This window comes from Apis laboriosa, unplaced genomic scaffold (assembly GCF_014066325.1).
Source record: "Apis laboriosa isolate Shangri-la unplaced genomic scaffold, ASM1406632v1 scaffold45_cov149, whole genome shotgun sequence".
Taxonomy (NCBI): Eukaryota; Metazoa; Arthropoda; class Insecta; order Hymenoptera; family Apidae; genus Apis; species Apis laboriosa.
Window position 1 is genome coordinate 1912834 of NW_025223361.1, and position 17367 is coordinate 1930200.

General features: G+C 22.0%; 1 protein-coding gene across 1 annotated transcript in view; it reads left to right on the forward strand.

Annotated features, from left to right (window-relative positions):
• The first annotated feature begins 13669 nt into the window (after window positions 1-13669).
• Window positions 13670-17367, forward strand: part of LOC122716443 (low density lipoprotein receptor adapter protein 1-B-like) — a 93456-nt gene continuing 89758 nt past the window's right edge. The window contains exon 1 of the mRNA XM_043939506.1: window positions 13670-13859. Coding sequence (XP_043795441.1) covers window positions 13817-13859 — 43 coding nt within the window. The 5' untranslated portion in view covers window positions 13670-13816. The remainder of the gene's footprint in view (window positions 13860-17367) is intronic.

Here is a 17367-nt window from a genome sequence, read left to right on the forward strand (position 1 = left end):
AATAAAACATCAAAGCAAGATTTATCATACATTTTGACAGTACTAAAATTGAATATACGATATACATATGTAATATATGTATCTATATCAATTCTTTATATTATATTGAGTTTTCTATGTAGAGATCTTCAATAAACATTTCTCATGGAAATAATATTCGTATTTCAAATGAAATAGCAGTATGAAAAATATCAAAGAAAATGCAGTTATCATATCTCTCCTTTGATTAAGATACAATCATTAATATAATACAATTTTTTAAAAATTAAGAAAGAAACATAAAATAATTACATTATTATTTTTAAGATAAAATTTAAATCATTTATCTATATAAATTATTATATTTCAGTAAATATTTACTATTTAACATTTATTTATTTTTGTTATAAAAAATATTAAGAAATAGAGCTAATAAATCAGAAATCATTCATCAGAAGCTAATAAAATAGAGATTATTGTATTATATTAAAAAAAATTATGAATGCTAAAAATATTAAATATAGTATGAAAATTAAGAATAGATAAATATTTATTATTGAAAATTTATTATTTTTAATAAATGTAACAAATATATTTTTTCTATTTTCTAATAATTCATACAGAAAAAAAATTATGAAGACAAAAAAATAAATTCTTTATGTAATCTTAATGTAAACGAATGTAAAATGTAGGAGAAAAATAAAAAAATATCTTTAAATTATTCAAAAACTAAATAATCACTAAAACATCACGTTATTAAATGATTTATTCCATTTGTTATATTCATGCAAACATTTTCTTTATCTTTTTCTATATATATAATAATATATATAACATTCAATATGTTTAAACTCTGGTTTATCCTGTACAATTCTTTGACATATTTTCCTGCAAGGTAGTAAATCAATTGGAGCACAAAGAACAGCATAAGAAACATTTTTTTGTATTTACTTTTTATCACTTAAATTTCAAACAATTATATGTATATACAGGATATCTATTTTATTTAAATATTATATAATTCTTGTAAAATATTCTTTGTTATAAGGAGATGAATTAATAGTTTTCAGTATTAATAATTTTTTTATATATGCAAAAATCAAATATATCTATAAATCTATAAAGATCATGAAGATAAATTTAATTTTTTTAATGGAATTATATAATTTGTAATATACCAATTGATGTAACTTTTTATTTTTCTCAAAAAAATAATAAGATATTTATCAAAATTATTAATTTAGAAGATATTCTAAGTTTAAAATAAAACTTTTCATATGAGAAAGACTTTATTCTCATTCTCATGCTCTCCTTGTTTTTATAAACTTCAAATTAAAATATCTTTTAAACTAAAGATTTTTCGACTTTTTTTTTTATAAGAAATAACAAACTGTATCGATTAAAGAAAAATTAAATCTAATCTTCATTATGATCTATATATATTAATTTATAAAAAAATATCAATACTGCATAATATATTTCTTTCAAAGATATTTTCCTGTAGACAAAACAAGCATCCTGCATAGAAATAAAATTTAATTTTCTCTCTCAAAATTTAATAAATAATCTAATATCTGATCCCAATTTCTCCTTCATTTATTTGCCTTATTTAATTTCAAGATACGAGGAAATCTACTTCAAACCAGGGAAAAGAAAGAAAAATTAACTCTGATTATTCGTCCCTGTTTCCAATCAACTACGATGCAAATCTGAAACCTATTTATCCGTTTATCATGGTGGCAACGTGACACATACTCTTCGATAATCCCTGTTCCACAGGTGAAGTGTCCGAAACATTCGCGAGCATAGGCGGAATTATTCAACGAAACGTTACACATTGCATGCTCGTGAAACGTAGTTGCGGTTAAAATGTCGATTAGATTGTGATTTATAGGTGAAGGTGATGCGTTGTTGTAGATTTGCGGATGGCGACACTGTTCAATTGCGCAATGTCGGCCTGGAAATTTCGGTTGGCGGACGTATCGATATCGAGGAAACGTTCACCAACTGTATTTCACGTCTTGTCAGATGGAGTAATTTCAACGGTCTGCTTAATTCGTATCGAGGGATCGTTCTCAAATAGCGGGCATCGTTGAAAGTTTACGGATAGAGGAAACGTGGTTGATAGACCGAGGTAGTAAAATTCCTTTTATTGGATAATATTTATGATCGAAATCTTTCGAATTAAACACTTCTTTTCAAAGACAAAATAGATTTATAAACAGAAAAAAATAAATTTTTCGTTTATTTTTTAATTTATTTCTCGGTTCTTGATATTTGATTAAGTTTTAAAATTCCAAACTTCGATGTACTACGATGATTCTTTAAATTCTATTTAAAGCGATTATTAGATTATTTCATTTATTTTTTACAGTTTAATATTTTAAGAATATTCAAAATATTCAAAATTATATTATGAATAATAACGATCGATTTTATTAAATATTTTTAGTGTAATTTAATATAAAAAAGGAATGTTATCTGCAAAAATGAAAAATCAATTTGCGAAAAAGTCAAATAAAATATCTTGCTTGGGATTTTAAAATTAAATTAAAGCTGTGAATATTCGATCGATTAAGTATTTAAATATTCATATTGCTATCTAAGTAAATATTTATAACATGGATAAGTACTTAAAATTTTATTTATTAGATGATAAAATTAAAACAATTACTTACTTTTATTTAGATCTTTATTCTTATATGAGAATACCAGTAAATTGATATTTTTTGATAATAAATTGTGTTTAGCTTAAAATTTATTGGTATTTTTATACGAGAATAAAGATATTTAAACTAAAGTAGATTATTCTACCTTAATTTTATTATCTTACCGATAAATTTTATAGTTGCAGGCAACTATCTTTAAAAATAAAATATAAATATTATTAATATTTTTATATAAAAATGAAGACATCTAAATAAAAATAAATAAATTTGTTTTGTAATTTTATTATTTTATAAAAAAGTAAAAACGTTATATTTGGATAACAACCAGAATAAAATATATTTATTAAATATTTTCTATTCTGAAACTGGATGTCTAAAAATATTTAAATTTCAGGATATGCACTTTACATGCTTCGAATATAATATTTCGATTGAATTTTATGTATATGAGTGCTTATGTATAAATATTTATAGTATATATTATAAAAGAAAAAAATGATAGTAGTAGAAGTAGAAAATAAATTAAATATTATTGAACATTTAAAAATGTTTTACATAATACTGTACATAATTTAATGATAAAATATAATATTGAAAAGTTTATATTCAATTTAACAATAATATTAAAAATAATAGATTAAGACTATTAGAATTTAAAATAAAAATTAAACATAATAGTAAATAGTAAATTAAATAATAATAAATTAAATTTATTAATTAAAAAAAATATTGAATTGAATATAAATTAGATGATAACAATAATTTTATAACATTTACTATATTTAAAAATTGTTTAATTTGTAGTTGATTCATGTGCATATATGCACAAATTCGGTTCTTTCAGATTAATTGTCCGAAAAATCATTTATTCGAACAAATTTATCCTTCAATTAAGTAATTTCGACATTCTGTTATACTTTAATATCCAACGAACCGGTTAATAGTTTTAATCCAAATTTTATATAGAGATATTTCATAACTTTCCAAATATGTGAGAAATAAATTTAATCCGATTATCTCTTGATTATTTGATAAAACTAAAGAAAATTTGAAATAGCTTGAGGAAAAATATTAAAAATTAAGACATTTCCATAACCACATCTATTTGAAAATACTATTTTATTTAATTATGAAAACATGTATATATTATGTATAATAAAATGTATAATAAAATAAAATGTATAAGTTAATATTAAAATATGTATTTGAAATATTATTTTCTTACTTGTATTTGTAAAATTTTATATTATTAAAAAAAATATTTATTTCTCTTTATCCATTTCAAAAACTTATTTTTTTCCATCTCTATTACTTTGAAAAATTTTTTCTACCTATCTCATAGATTCGATTGCAGCTACTAGATCTAGATTAAAAACACTTTTATTATATTTTTTTCAATCGTTTGTCGATTATTTGTTATAAGGAATTACAACAATTACGACTTTTCTCATCCCATGTAATGGCCAAGATGGAACTTGAATTTTCATTGTACAAGGGGCGAGTGTAATTCAATCGAAGCTAATGGACCGTGAGCGCAGCAGCATCGGTAATCTTGTTTTGATGTCTATTGTGGCCTAGATCGTGCAGCTATACATTTACGCGAGCATTAACTACCATGATGCATCAATGCAACCTATTGCACCCTCTTTTGCAATTTATAAAATTAATTGACCACAAACCAAATTCCTACCTAGCAATTAATCACACGAGATTAACACGTAAGATTCTTTTTAAAGAACTTAGGAAACGAATTCCATTGAAAGTAAGAAATAGAAATAAATCTCTTATAGATATAAATTATAGATATAAATGGAAGATTAAAGTTATAGATATATGATATAAATGGAAATGGTTTTTTTGGAACTTTTCATAAATAAATTTGTTATTTAATCGTTCAATATAAGGTGAAGTAACTGATATGAATACTTCAATTATTTTTAATTATTATTAATGAATTAATTAATATTTTTGTTTTATCATGAATGATAGGATTTTTATATTGATGATATTACAGGTATTAAAATGAATCATGCTATTACAATGCATATTATTAACAATGCTTAAATATAATAAAAAATGTAATTCTTTTCTAAAGAGTAATCATATAGAAAATTGCAACAATGGTTTAATAATGGTAACTAATCCATATACTATGATTTAGTTAAACCACAGAATATAGAATAAATAAATCTCATAGATATACAATATACAATGAGTATATGTTATAATAATAGAAAAATCATATTCATAAATCACAATTAATATATTTAAATTTTTTTATTTATTATTTATTAAATCATAAATTCAAAACTAGTATTATCTTCAAGATTATTTAAAATTTTTTATTATTATTCAAGATCTGTTAAAAAAATTTGAATAACATTCTATCTTAAAATTTCTATTTTATAATTATTTAAATTTAAAATTTAAACTGATTATCAAAAAATTTTTTATCTATTATTTAAAAATACTGTTCTTAATTATGAAATGATTGTGATTAATTATGAAAAAGTTTATCTTTTTGATTGATAAAAAATCAAAATAAAATATCAATCAATCAAACAAAAAAAAATAAACATATATATATATATTATACGATATATCAATTTCCTAAAAATTCGCATAAACTTCTTATAAAAATCGGAAAGCAAGTTTCGAACGTACTTCTAGACTCTAAATTCAGGTCGATGGGAGGCATCAATGTGGTGAGGTGCGATATCGAACTTGCTACGTTAGGATATTAAAGTTCTTGTCGCGAGGCAAAGGGTTACGAAAGTTTTGCGATTCAATTTCATGCGGACCGCATTGACTCGAAAATCCGTGTGTTGGAAGATTTTGCCGATTTGCGAGATTTGTGTGAAAATTTTTGCCAACTTGTAAAAATTGTTTTAATATATGTATGTATATGTATTCAATGGAACCCGTCTATTCTTTATCTAAATTTAAACAATGAAAAAAATATATTTATGTAAATTTGTATTGTATTTTTATTTTGAAGACAAAAATTATTTGCAAATCCAAATTTTAATCAATTGGCAACAATGATTGTTTAGGAATGTTGAGAAACATGGCAATAAAAGAGAATTGGGAAGAATTGTTGAATATTATGGCATATTTAGTTTTATAATATAATATATTGTGTAATATCATATAAAAGAGAAATCAATTTTTTTAAAAATTGATTGATGCTTAGAGTTAATAGAAATTGTAAAAGTTACTTTCATATATGTTATTTATTCAAAAATAATAATCAAACTAATTTTCCTATCTCATGTAACTATTCTATTTTTAAAGATCAAATGAATTGATTTTATAAGTTTCATAAAATAATTATTTATTAATTTTTGTTATAAATCATTAGAAATATTTTAAATTGATATATTATGTAAAATTTATTAATTCTTTAAATTTTGAATTATATTAGTTTTATTTTATGAAGCTAAATATGTTTCTTTGTTTTGTTATTGTATTAAAATATGTCAAAAGTTTTCAAAAAAGTATAATAAATATAAGTTTCATTTGATTTCTAAGAGTATCTAATTCATGATTTGACATTTCAACTAATATAATGTTATATAAAGATAATTAAATGCTACTAGAAAGTACTGTCAAGCAATAAAGAATAAAAATTGTCTACGTTTATTTTTCATAAAGAAAAAATTAAGCAAAAAACTTTTACATCTAAATTCAAATAGAAATGATAAAATATTTACTTGTTACATAAAAGTAACATAATTAAATGAATGTCTACTTGGTGCAATACATTAAACTGTGCTAACAATCTTAATATCTAACAGATATTTTAAAAGTTAAGTGGTTCATCTTTTCCATAGAGATCGAATTTCTTCCAGAATTATCCTATGAAAGAATGAACACGAAGATTTTACGATATAACTATTACAACTTCGTATAGATTAAAATAGCTATTTTAAAGAAAATTAATTCATGAAAAAATCCAACGATTTAATTAATATCCTTCGCAATTGGACAACTTTGCTATTTATCTAATTAAATAATCAAAATTGCTGTAAATTATGAAATGATTGCCATTTTTTAATGCATATTACAATAATGCAATACAAATATTATATTTATATATAATATTTATAATATAATACAAATTTATATTATATTTATATTTTTATATAAATTTAGAAATTATAATAATTAATTTTCAATTGTATATACATAATATTTTTATATATTTAGTACTTTCAAAAATATAAATTTTTAAAATTTTTCCCTAATTTAGATTTTAAATTGTGTCACTATCAATACCAAACAGAAATATATACAGGGTATCCCAAAAACCAAGTAGCAAGATTTAATTGGAAATTCTTTAAATGATATTCTTATAAATTGATAACGAGTCATTAACAAAAATTATCAAACAATTATCAAACAATTATCAAACAATTATAAAAAATGTATAAATAAAATGTATAACAAATACAATACATTTAATTATTTATAATTAGTTATAACAGTTCTTAGAGCTTTTTCATCCGATTTTTATATCCGATTATTAAAAATAAATGTCGATCGATTATCAATTGATATAATGTTCATTTTATTGTATTATATTATTATATACACGTTTTATTATTCCATTTTTTCTTTTTATTCTGTATTTTTTTTTTTATTCTGTATTTTTTTTTAATATCATTTGATTATACACGTAATCAATGTGTGTGTGGAAAATGAGCATTAAATTAATTGATAATCGATTGTTGAAAATCGATTGATGAAACTGATGGACAAAAAGTTCTTAGGTTTTAAGCCCTGGCTGTATTCAGCGGAAATAAAGATCTCGAGCTTATTGAACCTAGCTTTCCTTGGCTTTGTGAATTTCATCCCCTTTGCTGCCTCTAAAAAGGTGGCCAACTCCTTGCTTCAAAGGCTTTTGTTTACGCCTTGATTATCCTCCAATAGTTGAACCAATATATATAATATAATAGCTCATAATGCACGAGACAGACTTAAATAGGCAATATTATTCATAAGTGCTATTTATAAGTTATCTTATATATTTTCAACAAGAGTGTGAATTTAATTATGATAGATGTTAGTGAATTTAATTACGATTGACTTCCGTTTGTATGAATGAAATTTAGCGATGTGGATTAATTGAACTCTGGCTGAGTTCCTATTATCCAAACAATTGTCGATCATTAGTCCAATTATGTGAATGTATTTATATATAAATGTATAAGTATAAATGTATAATATAATTGAAATATATATATTATTATGATAAAGAATATTATACCAATGTATAAGATATATCATATAAAAATTATTATAATATAATATATATATAATAATATAATAATGTATGTATATATTTAATTAAAAAAAGAATTAATTATAAAGAAGAAAAAAAGATTATATATATTATATTATATATATATATAAGAATCAATTCATTAAAAATTAAGCAATTATTGTGCATGCGAAATTGTTTTTAAATTCGTAAGATTTGTATTATTATTTTGTACAGGGTTCATGTTTAATAATTTCGATATTCTCTAGTCATTTTGGAGATCCATTTCAGTCTAATATCGGATTCTCGATACTTATAATTAAACTACGGAAATTTATGCATTTATGCAAAATTTGAATGTACAAAAATCTATAAAATCCACGTAATATGCAAAAATATAAAATATTCAAATTGTAATATATTATTATACATTACTAGAATAAAATATAGAATATTATATTTGAAGAATAAATTAAATCTCTATTTTAATTTGTCGACTGTGTTGAATCAATTATAATTTTTAAATTCTAATATATATTAAATATATATATCATAAAACTTTATAGCAATGTCATAAATAATATAATCATTATGAACTGTTTCAAGAAATGTGAAAAATAAAGAATTTGCATATATCCGGTTTTCCTTTTGTATATATGTTCAATATGATATCAATGCATACATGTTAATGCATGTCAATACGCACATTCATTTCGTTGCATTTTTTTTATTTAATTATTTTTTTAAATTATTTTATTCAATATTTTTATTAACTATTTTTTGTATTTATTAAATCAATATTCACTATATACATATATTCACACAATATCCACTTCGATTTTTGATATATGCATTAAATATATTAATTGCAAATTATAAATGTATATTTTCCAAATGTAATAATTTATTTAAAGATTATAATATTTGTTACATTTTATTTCATAAAATTTAAATTAACGAGAATTACAAGTAACAATCATAAAAATTTAATTGTATAAAAATCCACAATCTATTTGTAATAATAGGTTAGTTTTTCCTTTTTTTAATTTTTAATATGTCATATCACTTTTTGATAAAATTATGGATTTTCAATTAAAAATTTAATATTTTTATTAAAAAAAATATATTACAGGAATAAAATATTTAAGAAAAACAAAGATTTAAGATTGAATAAGTCATATAAAGAATTCGTATCTATATTTTTTATTCACGATTCGTTCGTCAAAGTTATACTTTGATACTCTTTCCGATCATACCTATTTAAATTTCTTTTGCGAGAGTTTTAACAAAGTCCGAGAAAATTTCAGATAGGTTCATCTTCTATGGAATAATAGGTAGCTTAACTGAAGTAGCTTAAACTTTGCCCTTACCTTCAAATGTCGGCTTCTTGTACTACCAGCTGAAGGAATACCGCGAATTTTAATCAAGAACTGTGTTAAGAGAACTTGAGTTAACTTTAACTTTTAACCATCTACTCGTAAAACTTAATTTCCTATATTTCGAATACATTACTTTTTTTATAATCGACCGGTTTGCTGAACCATATGATTGGTTTCGAATTAATTGGCTATTCTTGCACAATTGCAAACTAATATTATTAAAATTCTATATGTCACAAATTATAAGTTACAGGATAAAAAATTTTCTTGCACAGCAATTAGAAATCCTTATTTCAGGATATGCAAATATACATATAATTTAAATATACGATTATTCATATTTATTAAACTACTATGTGTAAATATTTCACTATATACATATATATTTAATACGTTACTTTTCAACTTCGATCTTTAATTATTAGAAAACAGTTAGTTCAAAAAGAAATCACTTATTACCAGAAAATTCAAATGTACTAGTTTTTTTTATATTAAAGCAGAAAATTAATCAAATAAATTTTGTTAATATATATATATATTTTTATATATATGTATATATAATATAATAATATTTCAATTTATTTTTTTATTTATTATTTTAAAAATTTTGATAAAATTATATCTAGATTACTAGATAACTTAAATCACTAACCTAGAATCACCAACCAGGAATTTGAGTGATGTGCTTATTAATTTTTTCATTTGTCAGACTATAAAATAAAGTATATATTTTTTTGGTATTACTTTTGGTTATTATAAAATCATATTAATTTTTCTAATTTGTTTTACTTTGCATAGAAGGAAAAGGAAAGCTACAAATAATTTGAATATTATAAAGAGAAGTTAAATTCAAAAAAAGTTAGAAAATATTGTTCTAGAGAAATATTTTTAAGCACAGTGCTAATTATGAAATTGAAACAGATAGTTATCTAGAATATATATTGATAAAAATATTATTAGATTGATTCGATTCGTGAACGAATTCAATATTATTTCGAAACTAATTTTCTTCTTATAAAGAAAAAGTAAATCAAATTATTTGAGACTATTCCTTAATTGCAATTTAATTTGATGTACTATCAATTCATTTCGCTTGACAATTACTTTTGCATTATTTTTTTTTCTTTTATTTTTTTTTCGCTCGACTATCCTCTTATTTCGCAATCGAAGCTTGTATTGGAAAGTAAATGAATCGGATTGATTTGAGAAGAGATTGTCGAGGCAACAATTGACTACTTTGAACTATTTGTAAGTAGCTTTAACCTTATTTTAAAAACAATTGAATTCTATCCATCTTTAAGAAAAAATATAATTTTATTAGATTTAATAGAAAAATTCACTGATATATTTTTAAGTTCATATATAGTAGATATTCTTAAAAGTTTTTAATAAGAAAATAAATATAAAATTTTTATAAAATTTCATAAAATAATATTTCAAATAAAATTTTCAATATTTAGAAAATTAACGACAACAATAATATAATTTTGAATGCATTTTTTTTACATTTCTTGAAGTATCGATATAATTCTGTTAATTTTAAATTATTTTTCACGAAATTTATTTATAATATTATGTAGTTCATAAAGTTATATATCTTTGATATATAAAATCATTTATAAAATCATTTGGTACATAAAATCATTTAAATTTTATTTACATAGCAGTAAGAAAACAACATAATAAAAAATATATGCACAAAAAAAGCAAATTTTTTTATTTTAAAATAAAATGATTGTGACAATTTTTCAAGTTCATTTTTTCGTAATCAATTAATAATTATAACAATAGTAATTTTTTTTATAAAAAAGTTTTATTTTTATATTTTTCCTTCATAGAAATCATTTTAAAATATAGAATATAAAAATAAAATTAATAGGAAACATAAATTCAATTGCATTATTATTAATTTAAATAAAAATAGGTTATACATATATGTTAAATAGATTATACATATATGCTCTCATATACATATATGTTACAAGTTATGAAAAGTTATATAAATTCTTATTTTGGATTTCGAGATTTTCGAATTATAATTCGAATAAAAATAGTAAAAGTTACTAGAATCATGAACATAAAATTTTTTGAATTTTGAAAGGTTTTTAGATTTTGAATATCTACTAATTACTAAATTTTGAAACTCTACTAATTAAGTATAAATTTGTACTTAGAAAAAACAAAATCATTAATTACTGTGCATGTATAATGCAATAGAATTAATAAAATAAAGCATAATAATTATTTAAAAATAAATATTAGATTTTATTTAATTTAAATTTACTATGTATATTACAAATTTCTTAAGCATTCCGTCCATTTCTTATTCATTTTTAAAATTTTTTTCAAAAAATATTTCATTTTTTCAGTTAATTTATGTGATTTCCATTTTTTTTTTACTTAAAAAATAGTAGTAGCTATTTAAAAAGTTGCAATGAATAAAATAAATAATTTGTTAATGTTGATTTGAAAGAATATATTTTTTAAAAAAATATGTCTTCTTTATTTAAAATTAGTTAAAATATTTTATCCGTGAACATACATATATATATATTAAATCTGAAATTTTACTATATTTTTTGTAGATTCTTTTTAAAATAAATAAACTAGAATTTATTTATTTATAGAATTTATTTATTTTTTAATTAATTATTTATTTCTCAAAATAAATTTTTTAATTTCTACTAAAATTCGAAAGCTTTTTAATTTCATTTAATCTTCATAATGCGATTGGAATGCAAGTATATTTCACTCTCACATATATATTTTTATTATAATTCTGAAAATAAATTTTTATAATTTTTTTTCATTATTATATATTCATTCTTGATTCAGAATATAAAGGAATTTAGATATTAATAAAAAAATTAAGAAGCTGAATTTCAAATCTAGCAATGTTGTCTTTGTGCAAGGAATAAAAATAAAGATAAAAAATCGCAAAACTTGCATATAACGTAATCAGTAATTGTATGTAGAATACTATAAAAATATAACGCTTCTAAATTTATGGTTATAATATAATGTAATATATTTATTATCATATCTAATGTTTATTTAATAACAATTATAATAAAAAAAAGAAAAAGTTATACTCCATTTATTGCAACTTATTTAATGTTAGAGATCACGCCTTCATATTATGAAAATTAACAAATATAAAATATGTATTATTCCAAATGTTAGCATATCTTAAAAAATGAAAAAGCGTCAAATAGAATATTTTAAAAAAAAGGAATATAATAATAAATTATTTATTCTTTTCTATCATGGCATTTATGAATATAATTTATTCTATTATTCTATTTAAGCTATTGTTACACTAGAAAAGGAAATTTTTATAACTTATATTTATCATTTGTTTATTAGAATTGCATGTTATCTATTTCATTATAAATTACAATCATAATAATTTAATTTTATATATACATACATATAATACATACAAGTTTTATAAAAAATAAAAGATTCTTTGTAACTGAAACTAATTAATAATTAATATTATTAATAATTAATATTAAATAATTTCCAAAATTATTTAATAAATAGGAAATTTAATAATTTTTATCCAACTTAAAAAATTTACAAAAATGAAAAGATAGGAAAGGATAGAAAAATGTAAAAAATATAACTTTTTCAAATTTATGGTTATAATATGGTAATATAATTTAATATATTTATTTTCTTCTGTAATTATATTTATATATATATGTTTAGTAACAATTATAACAAAAAGAGAGATTTTTTTTGAGATATAGTTATATCTTATCCTGATGCTTCAAATATTGCAACATGTTTTAGAGAATAAAAAAAAAGTACTAAATAAAATATTTTAATTAAAAAGAATAAATTATTATTATTTCACTGCTTTTACAACCTCATTCTTCACATATAATAAATTTTACAATAATTTAATAACATACAATTTTCTGCAACCGAGATTAGACTTCCAAAACATTATTATTTACTTATCAAAATAACTCAATAAAACTTTTTCATTTTACGTACATTCAAATTTTATCCAAATAATTCTCTGCAATTAGATTTCCAAAACGATTTACGAGACGATTCAATAATTTCTTTTCAGTGCAAAAATTTAAGAATGGGGCAAGACCGAGACTCGATTTGTCACTGGGGCGATCGGGTGAAGAGCGTCGAGTGGTCGATCGTCGAGCCTCGATTCAAGAGCACGCGGGGACTGCGAGGCTCGTGCCCGGGTTCCTCTCTTATAAAACTCGACAGTGGGGATAAGTGGAAACGCGTACAAGTCTGGCAAGAGAGAAGCGGCCGAGGTTGAGATCGTGTAAGAGGCAGACAGAATTCAACGGACGGCTCGTCGTATCCCGATGTAAACCAGGAGGCGGCACTTCAAGCTCGTTCGTTCACGCACGAGGGCGGTTTTTCTCCGACGAGGTCTTCGATCGAGGCTCCGTGATCGGCGATCGTAACGAGCTTCTCGACATTGGCGCAGTTAACGGCGATCGATTCGAGTGCGAGAGATCGAGGGAATCGACGACCAGGCGACGAGCATGCCGTTCTTCAAGAAACTGAGGAGGTTCTCCAGACACAAGAGTAAGTCCTTTACGACCACTATTCGTTCGATGTAAATTAGAATCTTTCCGGGATTTACGCCATCCATGTGAAAATGTTATCCATGGTGGTGATGGTGATCACGTTTTAAGTCAAACATAGAAGATCTATTTCGTGAGATTCGAATGTTATTGAGAAATGATGATTCATTTGCGAAATATAATAAGTTTGATTTTAAAAATGATTCTTTTTAAAATTGAACTTAATGAATTGGGAAGTTTGAGAAGTTATTAGGTGATACGTACAAAAAATCTTGAAGAAAATTATAATGAAAATTGGCTTTTTATTTTTTTATTTTCGAGTAATGAAAATTTAAAAAATACATTCTGAAGATTTATGTTAGTTATATATGTATAAAAATTTCATTGAAATTGGTTGAACGAGTAATAAGCATCGAAAAATGTAAAAATCTTTAGATTTCAATCGAAAGTGAAAAATTGCGATTTTCATTATCTTTGACTGTTCATAACTACATTAATTTTGATTATATGTAATATAATGTAACTGACATAAAAATACATTTTGTAAATTTATGTCAGTTACATATGATATATATGTGACGTAAATTTACAAAATGTATTTTTTAAGTTTTTATTAATGACACAGATAAAAAAGTTGAAAAAAATGCCAACACTCTTTGTAATTTAAATTGATTTCGAACAGTAGAATGACTAATTTCGACAATCAAATATTTGTACTTAGACAATGAATCGAGATTCTTATAAATATATAGATTAAATTATAAGAATTGAAAAAGTATATTTCATTTTTTGTTACAAATTTGAGAAAATTATATGATATTATAGAATGAACAGAAAAGAAATTCTATAATTTCATTTTAATTTTTCTATTTGTAATTGATTAAAAATTATTTAATTTACAATATAGTTACATTACAAATATAAAAATATAATTATATAAGATAACTAATGCAAGATTAGATCACATATAAAAATTATAATAATTACTTTTAAAAGTAATCAAAAAAATTAATTTTAAATAATTGAAGAATTTCTATTAAGCACTCACTATTCGAATCTACTAAATCAAGTTTAATTTTTTCATTTCTTAGAAGATACTCATAGAGGTTCAAATTAGGTGTCAATTTAATCTCTCGAAAGCTTATCGTTTCTTTTTTTCCTTTATTCATAAAAAAAACGTTCCTGATTTCGATCCTATCTACCGATCAAAAACTATTTTAATTGTTAATATCTTCAATCCATAGATTGTCTGATTGATAGAAACGATCAAGTTGAAAATCTATCGAGTTGAAAATCTTCCTGTGATCATTTAATGGTGATAAAAAAAAAAAGAAAAAGATTTCATAGCTTTGTCCTCGAGTTTGAACTCGTTTTCCACCAGTAATTACATTTTCGTAAGATAGCACGTCGTTCCAGACCGAGTTTCGCGTAATGGAATTCCAACACCGAAGGAAATCTCCGGGGGAAGAAGTTGCAGTCGAGCTCTCGTTTGATTCGACTCTCGTGTTTAACGTAGTTTCAAACTAGTCGCGACGTCCTGTTTTCTCGAGAACGAATCGGCTCATTCACCTATCGCTCTTAAGCATCGTGTGAAGCGATACCGGGATGATACGATTTTCTTCGATCTCTCGTGAAAGTTGTACTGAGAATTCGATTGATATTCGCGAAATAGGGGAAAATTTGAAATAGTTTGAGACAAAAAATTGAAATATTTGTTCACAAGCAAAATATTATTTCATGTAAAGTTTAAGTCAAATTAAAGTCAAGCACTGTTTATTATTCTAACAAGACTATTACTATTAATATTATATGTATGTTAATTTCATTATTACAATATTATTTATTATTAAATGTTTCAATATTATTAATATCTAATAATATATAGTAGTGTATTATTAATATCTAATAATATATATTATTACAATATTCTAAAAATATTATATTTCATATTTGAATTGATATCTTGAAATACTATTTAAAGATTATTTTCTTTTGCTTAATGCTTAATGCTGCTTAATCACGAAAAAATATTATTTATTATTTATCGAATATTATTGAAATATTTATATATTATAATTTCAATTTAAAAATGGAAAATCTTATGTTTAATTTATTAATAATTATATCACATTAGTGTATAAGATTAAACTTCTTATATGCCTTATTATTCACAATAGTTTTTTTTTATTAATATTATATCGTAATAAAGGAGGGTAAGAATCATAATGTAAGTTACAGGGAAATTTTGGGAAATTTATATTTAAAAATTATGATAACTTTTTTGTATATCTTTATATTTTATATTTTATATTTGGCTTGGTTTGGCTTTAATTTGTAATTATGTTGAAAACTAATAAACTTATTCCAAATATTCTTATATTTTGATAAAATACTTGTTTTAAAATAATATTTATATGAATTGGTATAAAATCATTTTAAGAATCACATAAAAAATTCAAAAATCTATTTTTTTCATCCTTGAAAAAAAATCAAAATTATATAAATTATTTTTAAATAATTTTAAAAAAATTTATCTATCAGATATAATATATAAATAATAATTTCTATAAAATTAATTTTTGACAACAATAATTTTTAATTTTCTATTTTTTTTTTTATTTTTTTGTTCGATTTAAAGTTACATATAAGAGTTATTAGCAATAACTGCAATAAGAAATTACAATTACGTAAAATTTAACGATGCTGTTTTATTCCTTAGCTATCGAGAAAAGTGAAATGTTCACAGTATTTATATTTATAGCAATACTATTATATAAATCAAATGATATTTCAAATTAAATATAAATACTCCCATATAAATAAGCAAATTAAAAATTCTTGCAAAATACTAATTTTCTTTAATTTATTCCAAATTTTTCATTCAAGATTATATTCTTATATATTCTCATAACTAAAAATATTATTTGTTAAGCTAGAAACAAAAAATAAATTATAATTATGAACACACATATACAACACACATTCTTCTCTATTATAAATTTATAAATTATTTAATTGATTGTTGTTAAATTTATAAATTATTTAATTGGTTGTTGTTAAATTTATAAATTATTTAATTGGTTGTTGTTAAATTTTTAGATTATTTAGTTGATTGTTGTTAAATTTATAAATTATTTAATTGATTGTTGTTAAATTTATAAATTAGTTGGTTGTTGTTATTGTTAAGATCAGAATCAATTTTTCTTTCTCATAATAAAAAGATTGTTATAATTAATTCTTGCAAAAATTTTTTAATAATTACGATATCCTGTCATTATCATCATTGAAATTAAAAAAAAAAAAAACAATCATATTAAAATCCAAAATTTGCTTTTACGTTTTGTTCCATCCTAACACACCATCTCATGTCAATTTTTTCTAATTCCTCCTTGCTCCTCCTTCCTTAAAAAGGAAGAGCAAAAATCGTTTAATTTTTTTCTCTTTTCAACACGTTTTAAAATTTCACTTAATGCATGCGCAATTGGTGTTGCCGCGAAAGCGCTTAATGT